The 14,592-nt window shown below is 41.8% G+C and overlaps 1 protein-coding gene across 1 annotated transcript in view; it reads right to left on the bottom strand.

Annotated features, from left to right (window-relative positions):
• Nucleotides 1–10,097: 10,097 nt before the first annotated feature.
• The window catches only part of man1a2 (mannosidase, alpha, class 1A, member 2), a 176,831-nt gene continuing 172,336 nt past the window's right edge, over nucleotides 10,098–14,592 (bottom strand). Inside the window, exons 13-14 of the mRNA XM_080902403.1 lie at nucleotides 13,751–13,866; nucleotides 10,098–10,625 (exon numbers count right to left, since the gene is read on the bottom strand). Of these exons, the coding sequence (XP_080758529.1) occupies nucleotides 10,490–10,625; nucleotides 13,751–13,866 (252 nt within the window). The 3' untranslated portion in view covers nucleotides 10,098–10,489. The remainder of the gene's footprint in view (nucleotides 10,626–13,750; nucleotides 13,867–14,592) is intronic.

Raw genomic sequence — 14,592 nt, 5'->3', positions numbered from 1 at the left:
TGAAATATCTTGGCACAGTAAGGACATCTGAAGTTCTCACAGTCAAAAGCAGCTGTCAGCGAATGCATGCAAACAAACTGTTTACTCTGCAGTGTTTGCGCTCCTCTTTCACATCTGACTCCATGGTTTACATGTGCTGTTGCAAGTGTAACAACAGGCATGAGTAATGTGATGCATTGTGCTCTCTGTGTATCCTTGAGCTCTGAAAACACCCACAATGCATCATTTCCACCCAAGGTTGCAGTCAAATAGTCAGTTTTACCTCCTCAGGGAGGCTCCTAACTGAGGTTTTTGAGTTGCAGCCCTGATAAGAGCTCAGTGGATTCTCTGCTACAGAAAGGTGCTTCAAAAAAACTTGAAGTCACCTATAATCTGATTGCTTACGAAAACAATCAACAGCTCTAATGTGAGTCATTGCTTCTGCTGTATCTTATGCCATAACTTGATAACATCTAAACATGCTTATATGTCTACAGAGTATACAGCCATACCAGGGCATACAAAGAACTATTTAAATGTGGTTAAATTCTACATTGTAAGTTGGTAGATCCAATCTTGTGTGCTCTCAGAAGCTAAGCAGGGTCAGGCCTGGTTAGCAGTTGGCTCGGAGACAGCCTGTGAATATCAGAGGCTGTAAGCTTGAGGTGACTGTAGCTCAGGTTAACTGGAACATTGATGTTTTGATGCCTGGCTGCTTCAGTCTGCATGCTATTGGACTGTGGATGTTAAATAGAAACTGGTGCATGAGGCATGTTGTATAAAGCACTTGGATAGACTAAAAAAGTGCAACACAAGAACCAGGTCATTTACATGTTTTAAACTATTCTGCCATGAAATGCAGTACATGCAGTACTCAGTACATAACAAATTTCCCACGTGTGGGACTAATAAAGGTTATCTTATCTTATCTTATTTGGAAATGTGGGTTGAGCTCTATATGATTCATCAATGATCAAAGTTAAGTGAAGGGTGTGTAACTTGGTTAGCTTGGTTATTTCCTCATTTTGGGTGTTCCAGCTTTTAGGATAATCTTTAATTCTTAGATGTCAGAGATGCTGAAAGTGGATTATGTCTTCAGTGGGAAAAAACAGGAGTGGACAGCAGGATGAGCAACATTTGTTAAGGATTCATTTCATTGTTGAGACTGTGAGCCCTTTGCTTTAATAAAATGCAACACTGGTGCTAAAGTCTCCAAAAGTTGATTCTGTTCATCTGGACGTAGCGTTTTGTGGGAGAAACGTTTCATCACTCGTCCAAGTGATCTCCCACAAAACGCTACGTCCAGATGAACAGAATCAACTTTTGGAGATTTACTTTCCTGGATGATCGAGAATGCATCAAGATGGCACTAAAGTCATTTTTCTCCTTGATGGTTAAAACTTATACAAGTTATATGAAACAGCATGGCAAGAACTCATTGGGTAAAGAATTTAAGATGCACTTTTTTGTAGTCCAATGAGGAAATTGTAGCAATTATGTGAGGACAGGAGTGCTCTTTCCCTGAGTCTTTATGAACTCTCCTTCATCTCATCATGCTTCAGTCCCACAGGAGTGCAGACTGGTTGGTGACACACTGCTAACAGTCGTTAGGGAAAAATCTGTATTCCCCAAGTGGTTGTTAGAAGCTGCTAGCAGTCACTGTCAGTCACAAAGAGGGTGCTTCTCTAAAAACCTACACGTTAATGCTTTGGTTGCTAGTGGTTTGCATGGAAGTTGCCACACTGAGACATTTTCATTTGAAAACGCATCTTTTTCTCTTCGTTCTGGCCTTCTTACCACACTGAGAGGAAAATGCAGCGTTTTGAAAACACTCTCCAAAGCGGATACATTTGAAAACACCGTTTTCACGTCACAGTGTGGACAGCCTTTTTGAAAATGATGACACATTTTAGTCATGTGATGCAGTCATGTGTCCAATTAAACTAAGATAGCGGAGGGCATTATACAGCAGCTCATTAGTCCATTTAAAAAAATGGCTTTTCCTCGACATTTTGTCGCGACGTTTCAAAGAGTCGGAAAGTAAATAAACGGCAGACAGAAATGAGGCAGGTTGTTCGGCCGTTTCAATGTGAACGACTGAAAATGATAGCGTGGACGCGGAGCGTTTTCAGACAAAAATGCCGCTTTCAAATTTATCCGGCTAGTTTGGACATAGCCTCAGTCTACCCCCTGAATTTACTGACTTTCCTTTAATCAAAACTAATTTAATTGGTTTGTCTGTGAATGCAGGCCACAGGACACACAGCTGACAAATATACATGACTTACTGTATGAACCCCCACTACCCCATTTCATGTTTATGCTTACAACCAACAAAACACAACAGAGAAGACCTGTCTTCTTCCCCAACTCAGATATCTGACCGTCCCATTGATCCTTACCTAGGAATCACTGAACACCCACACGTCGAGTGTCGAACAAGTCAACCATAAAATACATTTTAATGAAAAACAAACAAACGGGGATGATCGTACTGTTTCCAAACACCCACATATATTCAACAGATGTTTGGAAATGTTGTTGAGTCAAGTTTTGACAAGTTCAGATCTCAGTAATGATCCTGTCAGCTGTCAAGCTCAAGCTAGTAACCAGCTCAGGCAGTTAAGTATTAACTTAACTTAAGATCAATAAAAAATGTGTCATAACAAGGTTTTGGATATGACTTAGATTTTTGCCTAACAGAAGGAACAATCTGAAGTGTTGCAAGATTTAATGGCAGAAAAGACACTTAGTTGTGCAATTTCTTGGCACAGTAAGAATATTTTGTCTGGTCAGAAACTATCTGCTAATGTATATCCACAGACATATCTAAGGTGACATTTGATGGCGTCCTCTGTATCTCTGACATCTGATATGTATCAATAAAGATGCCGGTTGACAAACATTAGAATGGGTTCTGTGTTTTAGGCCCAGGAAGCTGCACAAGAAGAGGCCTCCCTCAATTGATGATGGACGCCCAGTTATTTTGTTCTATAAGGCGGCCTGAAATATGACAAAAACCACTAACTTCTAAAAAATATTTCTTCCCTGTGCACCGTTTGAGCTCCTCTTTCACATCTGACTGCACAGTTTGTATGTGCTGTCATTGTTCCACATGTAACAACAGCCAAAAGTAATGTGAAGCATTGTACTCCGTGTTATCTTGACCTCAGAAACACTCACAAAGTATTATTTCCACCCAAGGTTGCAGTCAAATAGTCAGTTTTACCTCCTCGGGAAGGCTCCCAACCGGGGAATCTGAGTGGCAGCCATAAGATCTGGATCAATTCTGCAGATTCAGTGTTAAGGAAAGCACAACCTGTAATATTGTCCACTCACCCTCTTTTGCTTTGAACGTTCATTTATGTCTAATTGGATGTGTTCAATTTTCTGTCAAAAGCTCCAAACAGTTTCAACTTTTGCCAGCTGGTTGTGTCACGCCATCAGTAACTCAATAGAAAGATTTCGTTTTCTGCACATGCAAAACAGAGAGTGTTTCAAAACCCAAACAAAACTCTTCTCCAAGCTATACACGTTGGAATAAAGAAATTACACTTGACTTCTCTATGGTATTTGCTTTGTTTTAACAAGGGAAGAAATTCCCATTCAGCCATTTAGACTCCCAACCGCTGGTTTCTTGTGAATATGAAATCAATTTGACTTTCCAGGACAAACATGTGGATGAATGCAGGCTTGTGCCAATATGCAACAGAATCAATGTACCAAGGAAATTCAGAGTAACAGTCAATCAACACGGAGTGGTTTATCTAATGTGTAAGTGTGATGACACATACTCGACGCTGGCCACAGTAACCAAAAACAAAAGCACGTCTGAGTTGCTGTGCACGTTCAGCATGCACACAAGCTCTGGGATGTTGAAATGGTAAATGGCCTGTATTTATATAGCGCTTTTACTAGTCCCTAAGGACCCCAAAGCGCTTTACATATCCAGTCATCCACCCATTCACACACACATTCACACACTGGTGATGGCAAGCTACATTGTAGCCACAGCCACCCTGGGGCGCACTGACAGAGGCGAGGCTGCCGGACACTGGCGCCACCGGGCCCTCTGACCACCACCAGTAGGCAACGGGTGAAGTGTCTTGCCCAAGGACACAACGACCGAGACTGTCCAAGCCGGGGCTCGAACCGGCAACCTTCCAATTACAAGGCGAACTCCCAACTCTTGAGCCACGATCGCCCCATGAAAGCTAAGAAGTCCACTTTGATGTTTGTTCTGCAGTGCAGGGATCTTCTGTCTCAGCATTGTGGTACGGGCTTTTATTGTAATCCTCTGTTCATAAGAACTGTGTGCTGTATGAACCAACTTCCTTTTTTGACTTACAAAAGCAGATTCACAGTTTTGCAAGATGGAGTGAGTGTTGTTGCTATTGTCGCTGGTCATTTAGAAATACAACATTAGCCCCGACTTCCCTGTTACAAAGGTCTGATTTCTCTTTGTGCTCAGACTCAGATAGCAACCAGTCAGCCATGCACTACTACCACCTGCTTCATATGATTCCTAAAAGCTAATTGGAAAAGGAAAAGAGGAAATAACACAGCGTTGCTCTCCACTTCCAGTTAAAGCTTTCACTTTCTGCTTTTCTTCTTGAGATGATTGAATCTGACTTTTCATGTGAACCATTTCATTTTCTCATTTCACAACTGATTTGATTTTCAGTTTTTGAACATTTTTTATTGTGAGCTTATTATAAAAAAAAGAAAGAAGATGAGCGTGCTTTCAGTTGCTGTATTGGCAAGGTGGTGATCTGAGCTAAAAGTTGATGCCACTATGCTGACAGGACAGGTTTCTACTTGTCACCGTGAGGTCGTGCTAAACAAGTGCAGCTGAGACTACAGTCTCATCGGTCTGCAGGTTTCTGGTGACTTTCTATTGATTACATTCACATTTTGATCTGATGATGGTGCCAAAGGAATAGTTCAGGGATCACCAACGTGAGAGGAACAGAAATGACCCTTCCAAAGCTTTATACTGGGCCTTGATGTGTCCCATTAGTTAATACTACGTCTGAAATATAGACAGTATAAAAGATGGAGACAGTGACTGTGATGTTTGGTTAATAAAATCAAAGGTTTTAAAGTCCTGAGCTGAGCGTTTTTGTTCTGGATTTGAAGAGAAAAGGCCAGATATGAGTGTTAACCCAAACACACCGCCTACTACTGACGAGTGACAAGTCCTTAGTAAGCATATCCTGGATAATCCTCGCTGACTCTTCATCATTCACCATACAGTTTTGTATTTAATATGAACTGAAACCAGTGACTGAGCTCATTAACCTCAGGAGTGTCCAACGCCAGGCCTCAAGGGCCGGTGTCCTGCAGGTTTTAGATCTCACCCTGGGTCAACACACCTGAATCAGATGATTAGTTCATTACCAGGCCTCTGGAGAACGTCAAGACATGTTGAGGAGGTCAGTTTGCCATTTAGAACAGCTGTGTTGGATCAAGGACACATCTAAGACCTGCAGGACACCGGCTCTCGAGGCCTGGAGTTGGACACCCTTGGCCTGTGACGAGTTGAGGGTTAGGGGAGATCTAATAAATGTGCTAAGAACTACATGTGTATAAAAAAAATAATAATAATAATTTTAAGTGTAGTTTTAAAGCATCAGTGCAGAAGTTGTTGAGATATTTCAGTCAAACCAGAAATATGAGCTTCACATCGTCACTAGAAGAAAAGTCAGAGAACACATGGCTGTGATATATGGGGATGATGAAGGCTCATTATTACTTAGTGAACAATAAGTGAACAATGTAACCTGCGTGCTTTTGCAACATCTTTCTCTCAAACCAATGACTATGATGTAAACACTTCTATATCTCTATATTCAAAGTGAAATGTATTACTTGAAAACAGGTTAAAAACATTGACCTCTGCCACAGGTGGCTGCTGTTCAGGGGGTAAAGCAAATCATCTGCTAATCAGAAGGTTGGTGGTTCGATCGGTGGATGCTCCAGTCAGCTTCCAAATATCCCCAAGTTTCTCTGAACGTGAATGTTAGACAAAAATCTAGAAAGAACACATCACATATAATTTGATTTGCATGTCACAGAGTGAAATAAGTATTTGATCCCAACCCAGGCAGGATTCTGGCTCCCACAGAGTACCATCTATCAATCCCTTACCATGAGGCGTGAGCTCCAGGCTGAGGACAACCGATGGTCATTTCACATGTTCATCTAATTTTTTTCTGCATTACTTCTGGCTGATGTTCTGTCTCCATTAAACAGTGAGCAAACCTACAAATTCAGCAGAGGATCAAAAAATTATTTCCCTCACTGTGTATGAGGGGACAGCTTGGACGCTGCCACAGTGAACCATGTGAAGGAAGCCAACTCTTCACTCACACATTTACTGTAGATTAGTTCATGTTAATGACACTGATGCTTCAGCATCTTATTAGCTTTATAAGAGCCATAGTTGGAGTCGAGCAGCTGGCCCCCAGTGACGGGTTCTTGGTTATAGACACTAAACTTTGAAGAAAATATTTAATGTTTCCACCTACATGGCAGAATTACACACTCATCTGTGCATCTATAATCAAGCACAGCTCCAACCACTGACAATGGTGTTGTCTTTGTAGGTATTTATTCTTAAACAATGATCAAATTCAACTTTTTGGAAAACTCAGAAGATCAAAGTGACTGTCAGGAGAAACTGAACTGGCCTTTAAACTTCCACCCCAGCAGCTACATTTCTGGGGTGACCAACAAAATTCTGAGGTCAACAAAGAGACAGTCATTAATGAAATATCCTGTATGTTTAACCAAAGTGAAAAATACACGGCTGTGGTATTTTACTTTCTAAAAGCAACTGGTGCTTAAAGCATCATGACAACATGATCGAGTTAAAGCAAAAGAATAAATGTGCTCCTGGTTTCTGATCACTTTTCATAACATCTTTATTGAATCTGTGTCTCAGTTTTAAACATATTTACAGATAGTTTCATTTCATTTCGTTTTTTCGTTTTTTAGTTCAGTAAAAATACAAATACAGAACACTCAGTTTTCAAAATCAGCGCCGCTCCCAGCGACTCGATGGCCGTGCAGGTTTCAACTCGGGCTTCCTCCTCGTGACATGTAGGCGGTGATGATGTCAGTGTGATGTCAGCGACTGCGCTGTAACTACGGACTCTTAATGGACACGATTGTTGAATGAAGGAAAATAACACGGAGGAAATAAAACGCAGGAGGAATGAAACAGTCCTACGACCTGATCAACACAGGAATGCTCTGAGAGCCTCTCTGAAATTTTAAAGGGGGAAAAAAAAACACCACAGCTGAAATTTTGCTGCATAAATAAAATAAACCAGAATAAAAGTTACCAACATTTCTACTTCTGTGTTACATTTTGTCCAAAAACAAACAAACAAATACAATTTTCTAGATCGATCAAACATGAGCAGCGTTACGAAGAAGATCGGCTATGACTGTCTGACATCACATTAATGTAACCCCCGTTGTCTGCTTCCACTCCCAGTGTTGGAGTTAGTGATGCTAATCGACTCCTTCAGCCGACATCTGTCTGTGTTTGTGCTGTAAAAGCAGCAGGAGCTGTTGGTTAGCAGCCCCGCATCACACAGTATGGCTTTACTGACAGACGACCAGCAGATCTAGTCTGCAAATCCTACTTTCATAAAAGGAAATGTTTGTTTCTTACATTTTGGCGAGAGGACAGGAAGGAATACGCAAAGCTGTCACAGCATTTAATAAATGTGGCTCTTTTTGTGCTGTTATCTTTGTGTCCCAGCAGTTCAGGGTGATTTCTCTAAGTCTCCATAATGTGTGTGCAATTACAAAACCTACTGACCTACTACAAAACACAAGACGAAAGCATAAATGCAAAACATGAAGAGCTCCTGGCTAACACAAAATGACGTGTTAGCCAGTGTTTCCTGTTTCTGTATGGTGCTTGGCTTGTCTTGCTGGTATGTTATGTCTGATGTTTATGTAAAGACTTAGAGCAGGGGAGTCAGACATAAGGCCCAGGGACCAGAATCACACCAACAAAGACTCCAGTCTGGCCTGCTGGACTGCTTTGGAAAATGGCAGACACACATTTTGGACTTTTAACTATATTTTCACAAGTTTCACACCTTTTCCTGCTGACATTCCTTCATGGCCATTCATACAACACCAAAGTAATTAAGTAATAGATAAACAATGAAATGACAGAATGTTTTCTTTCACTTGAGTCTACAGTAAAAGAATTTTGTGTCATTCATTTCTTAGGTTTCCTTCATTTACTACAGCTGCACTTTTTACCATGTAGATCAATGACAAACTTTCGTGAGTGAACTTCCTTTCTTATATTAAGATATCTCTGGGATTAAATGTGCAGGTAAACGTCTTTACACTGACTGAGTCCAGCCCACTTAAGATCACAGTGGGCTGCATGTGGCCCACCATGTAAAATGAGTTTTCTTTAAAGCATCTAAACAAATCTGTGATGTTTAATACTGCTGTTGTCTTTAAGACGCTCCGCATATGAACCAAACAGGAGCGGTATCTGGTTCTTGTGTGTCGGATAATCGCTTGCACTAACATTGCTATGATATGAGACAAGCTTACTCACATGTCTGCTGCCCTTTGGGACTTTTTAATGAGTCAGAGAACGGCCCTTAAAAGTAGCAGATCACATCAAACGTTTAAAGCCTTTAGTCAGATTCACATGGGAGAACTGTATCATTCTTTTTTCCCCCCAACATATCATTTTATTTATTTATTTTTTATTTTGCAGACTGCATTACATTATCTGAGCAACCCGAGCAGTAAATCCATCACGCTGCATTAGATGTACCACGAGGAGCTGTGTTAAGAGTGATAACTGGAGGCACTGCTGTGCTGCTAACGGAGCTGCACAAACTTCCATAAACAAGGTCAAGATCTTGACGCGAGTCAGAGTACAGAACGAGCCCTGCTGTGACTTTCAAACCTCAGAGAAAAATGGCTCGAAAATCTGGGCAAAAGATGTGCATCTGGAATCAAACGCATCCCTATACTGGAACTTCAGGCTTGTCCCTGACCTCAGGCAGCACTTACAAGTTTGACTCTGATAAAGTAACACAACTGCAGCTGCATACAGAAAGTATTATGATCTAATATTAACTGAATAGCTTATTGTGCATGTAGTGTAATAACTCAAGTGGAACATGTTTGATTCCTTAAAAATGTATGTTTTTAAGAGTCCGACCAAAACATGTGCTTTAAGTATGAAACTGAAGCAAAGATTTAGGTGGCAAATGATGCATCCGACTTATGAGGTGGGGTGGGTGTAGATATAGGATGCCAGCAGGAGACCATAAGGTATTCTAAATTTATTCACCCTTCTCAGTGCCACTCCTCTACCAACCTCTTCTTCATAGTCTTCCCATTAAAAATGCAAATAAATGATTTTCACCAGGTTTCATATTAACCACAAAACAAACATTCCTATACATAAAGCATGGTTACCCCATCACAAAACGTAAGGGCCTGAACATAATGTGCCTGATTGATGAAAAGCTGGAAAATAAGATGAGACAAAGGTTTACAGAAGCTGTGAGATGATGGGGGAAAATGTGAAGGACAGAGATTTAAAAAGAAGAAAAAGCAGCATTGAATCCTATAGCAGCAGAACGTTTTTTTAAGGAGGGGAAAGCTGCGGCTGTGTCTCTACATGGAAGAGGATCAGGACTCATGTGGAGTGGTGAGAAAAGGGGAGGCCTCCTGTAGTCCCCGTCTAATTACTCTTCCACTTATGATGGCCAGTTTTTCTGAAAACCGAGGATCAGAGGAGGCGGTGACCACTGCCACAAACTGCCCTCGCTTTGATGATGTGCCCATCTGCTAGCAGTTCCGGGTTGAAGTTCATCCGATGGAGGTTAAACAGGAAGTGGATTTGGGTGGGAGAAGCTGAGGGCTGTGATTCAACCCTGTGTCCCCAATATTGATTTGTCCAAAAGGAAAAGAAAGAAAAAAACGGTTGTGTTAACAGACCCTGTAAAGTCCTGAAGTCTGTCTGCTTGGAAACAAAACAAAACAAAACAAAACATGACACTTTCATCAGTTTAAGTGTCAAAGTGTTTTTGTAATCCTTCATAGTCAGCTGTCAGCTTGAGTCTGCATTGGAGTTTCTTCAAATAAAGACTAAAAGTGATAACAAAAAAAAGCTAATCACGCCTCTGGTTTGGAGCTCTGTCCTTCAGTAAAAAGAGTCGATTCAAGCCAAACACGAGGCTGAGCAGCACACCCACCATCCTTAAGATTCGAGCAGAGAAGACAGATCGACAGAGTCAAAGAGTAAAACATAGAAGTAGAGCGAGTAAAGTAACAGGTCCTCTCGCTCTGTAGTGGTCTCTCCCCACCCCCCGGGTTGATGGTCTCAGTTAGAAATCAGTTGAGAGTCTGAATTGTAAGTTTGTCTGGTGTTCGTGGGTGGGTTTTTCTGGGTAGGCAGGCAAACAGGCCCCTGGTGCCGTGGTGCACAAAAAAAGTGCCAGCCCGTTTACCGCTGAGCGGGCTCGCTGCCGGGCAGGGTGATGTTTCCCAGGTGGAGGACTGGCAGTGGGTGAGCCTCCGTGTTGAAAACCCAGTTCTCCAAGGGCAACAGGTCATCGCTGGAGAACAGCAGGTACAGATACCTGAGAGAGAGGATGCGGGTAAGGGGAAGGACGTGTGAGGGGTGGTGGGTAACGGGGTGAGGAAGAAGAAAGAATTGCATGAGTTAGGTGAATATAATGTCAACAGCTTCGTCATATCAAAGTGGGAAGTGTCAGCTTAAACCAACAATTTAAATCCTAAACCTCTGTTTAATTTAGTGTTTTTACAGCTGTTGATTCACATCTGTTGTCATGACAAAAAACAGCCACAAAACCAAAACAATTATTATGATTATCACACCCGAACAGCACAAACTGCTCCACATGTTGCGAGAGAAACCTGAATAAATACACAGAACAACTCTATATGCAGTATAAGAGTTTACTGCAGGAGGCCGGGAACTCGTCCTAAACACAGTTTACACCGTGACTGAGAAGCTCTCAATTTCATTAACATCTAAGATTAATTAAATTCTCATCTAATTTTTTTTAAAGATTTCAACTTGCTTGTTCACTTCTTAGCTCCTAAATTCTTGACATAAACTCAGACGCTGGATATGTGTGACGATCAGCGTGACTGGCAGCCAATCAGCAGCCTTAGCTGACACTTAGCTGCTGTATTGCTTTGACGCGACTGGCTTGAAGCCAGCAGAGACAAAGATTGAGAAGAGACAGACACCAAAGTCTGCATAACACTGAGCCATTCAAATGTCATCCTCTCAGAGAGTTAGCAGACAGTGTGGCGTGCGACCTTTAACGACTTCAATACCAAAGACGGATTTTATTGGCATCTGATGCTTTGTGGGTGTTAATTTTAAACCCGTTATACTTGCAAATGAAGAGCTGATAAATAGCTTCGTGTAAACACGAGAGCTGACAGGACCGGCAGTAAAACTGAGCTTGCTTTGTTTTATGATTTTCTTTGGCCTGTCAGGCTGTCTGAGTGACAGTCACAACTGAATTACATCAGGTTATAAATACTGAACATTGTCAGGAGGAGATGGCATTCAAAGAGCAGCCAGCAGAGGGAACCAGAGAGCTACATCAGTATTCAGTTCTCCCACTGCGTACGAGCCTTCAGTGAGAGCCTCTTCTCCCTTCATCCATCAGTGACCATGATGTGCCACAGAGCCATGGCAGCTTCCCTTCACGTTAGCTGACTTTATTTATTTGTATGGCTGTAAAAATATCCTGACACCTGTTCACTGTCCCCAGAGAAAAGAAATCACAACAATAACCTGGTGAAATGACTGGTTCTTTGTGTACGAGCAAAACAAACAAACAAAAACAGCGAGTCTCTCTTGTCCACACTATAGACAGTAAACAAACGTTGGATGAAGCCTCTGAGTCTGAAAAGTGAAGCCAGCTAATTAGTGCCTTTAACCTGCATAAATACCTGTAGCTGCAAAAAGACGTCTGTCTATGGGAACGTGTCCGTTTGCCTGGACCTCTGTAAACACTTTGCTGTTGAGTTCATGCCCTCAGTGGTCACTCTGCAGTGCATTTGGAAAGCATTCACAGCGCCTCACTTGTTGCACATTTTCTCATGTTACAGCCTCACGCCAAAATTAATTTTTCACCTCAAAATTCTACACAAATCCCCATTATTGAGAAGATGAAAAAAAGTTTGCTTGAATATCTTTTAAATGTATTTAAAATAAAAAACAATTAAATAATTGGCCGCCTGACTAATCTGAGCCACCAGGGTAGATGGGCCTTAGTCAGGGAGCTGACCAATAACCTGATGGTTTCTCTAACAAAGCTCCAGCATTTTTCTGTGAAGCGAGGAGAACCTTCCAGAAGGACAGTCATTTCTGAGGACTACACCAATCAGTGCTGCATGGTAGAGTGGCCAGACAGAAGCCACTCCTCAGTAAAAGCCACATGACAGCCCCCCTGGAGTTTGCCAAAAGTCACCTGAAAGATTCAGACCACGAGAAGCAAAATCGTCTGGTCTGAGGAAACAAAGATCAAACGCTCATCACTGCCCATCACCTGGCCAATACCATCCCTACAGTGACGCATGGTGGTGACAGCATCATGCTGGGATGTTTTTCAGCAGCAGGAACTGAGAGATTAGTTGAAGTCGAGGGAAAGATGAGTGCAAACAAATCCTTGATGATAACCTGCTCTAGAGCGCTCTGACTGGGGCAAAGGTTCACCTTCCAACAGGACAATGAACGTAAGCCCACAGACAAGATAACAAAGGAGTGGCATCAGGAGCACTCTGTGAATATCCCAGAGTGGCCCAGCCAGAACCCAGACTTGAACTTCTTGGGGAACTAAAAATGGCTGTGCATTGATGCTCCCCATCCAATCTGATGGAGCTTGACCGGTTCTGCAAAGAAGACTGGGAGAAAATAGCCCCCCCCCCCCCCCCCCCAAAAAAAAAATGGGCCAAAAAAACCAAAAAAAACCCCAAACTGGCCAAAAAATAGGTGTGTTAAGCTTATTACAGCATGTCTTTGTGTATCATACTCAAAAAGACTTCAGGCTGTAATTGGTGCCAAAGGTGGTTCAATAAAACATTGGGCAAAGGTTTGCAAGAATTTCAAGCAAACTTTTTCACTGTCATTATGGGATATTGTGTAGAAGTTTGAGGTGAAAAATGAATTGAATCCATTTTGGAATAAGGACGTTACATGACAAATGTGGAACAAGTGATGCAAATACTTTTCAGATGCACTAAAAGTATCAGTAAGAAGCATTATTAACGGTATGCTCATTGGCCAGCAAATTGTTATTGACAAGTCACTGCACCAAACTATTTCTGAGGCAACACAAATACAAGAGTTTGTACAAATGCTGCAAACTTTGCAGCAGCTTCACTCAATGTGATTGCGACTGTTGATGCAACTGAGAATGAACACTCAGCACATGTTTCTACAATGACCACATACTTAATCTACAAATATGTATGAGTGCTCTGTTAGGGCAAACTTTAATAAATAAACAAACAAACATCGGGTTAGAAACTGACTGCTTTTGTCTTCTTCCACTTCTGTTTAACAGATAGTTTGAAATAACTGCAAACGCTTTTCTCTGGTAAACCCCCTCAGTCAGCACCCACACACCCACACTGAATTAATCATAAGAATCATTAATTAAAAAGCATATTGACTATTCACAGCTTCTGCCAATTGATCGATCCATTAAGACAAACTTACTTGAGTGTCTCAGCCAGGAAGAAGCTCTGCTGCACGTCGTCATAGGTTGGATTGGATGAGTAGACGTCCTTCACCCCCGAGAAACCTCCACTCACCCTGCAGTACTTATCAATGGCCTGGAGAAGACGGGGAGACAGGGGGAGGATGAGAGGTAGAAGGGGGAACAGAAGAGGAATGAGAAAGAGATGGAAGGCAAGTTGTAGGATGAAGTGTAGAGCAGAAACAAGGAAGTTGAGGAGACAGAAAACAAATGAAGGCAGAACAAAGAGGAAAAAAAGTGGACAGAAATGAGAAAATGGTAGAGGGAAGGTTTACATGACAGAAAAGCAAAATGAGGAGAAAGCATTAGAGTGGAGGAAAGGTGGGGGGAGGGGAGTACAATTTTAATATGCTTATAAAAAGCATGGTGTAATTAATTTCTTTGCGTGTGACAGATTAGAGAGTGTCCTGCGGTGACATACAGGAAGCAGCGGCTGCACAAAATGTGAGGAAAAAACAGATTACCACACTGCTGCCTTTCTGTTCTTTATACTTCATTCAACTTTTGTGTTTTGTTTTTACAAAGCAGTTTCATAATGAAGGTACACACTCATTTGGCTCCTGTTATCCTTCACCCGTGGGGAGCTGGAGTGCAATGACAAAGTAAACGCTTTCTTAAGGTGAAGTAAAGCCTGTGGCCATCCCACAGGGGTATTTACAATCTTCTAATCAGGCTCTTTTCACCTTCATCTGCACATTTCTACTGAAGGCAGATTTACTGTTTCAACTGGAGATATTTTTTCTTTTTTGGGGGGTAAAAACGTCTTTGTTCTCTTTTTTGCTTGTGCACGATTCCTTTCGAG

This window comes from Rhamphochromis sp. 'chilingali' (genome assembly GCF_963969265.1).
Source record: "Rhamphochromis sp. 'chilingali' genome assembly, chromosome: 14".
NCBI lineage: Eukaryota > Metazoa > Chordata > Actinopteri > Cichliformes > Cichlidae > Rhamphochromis > Rhamphochromis sp. 'chilingali'.
This window is presented reverse-complemented; position numbering and strand designations above follow the sequence as displayed.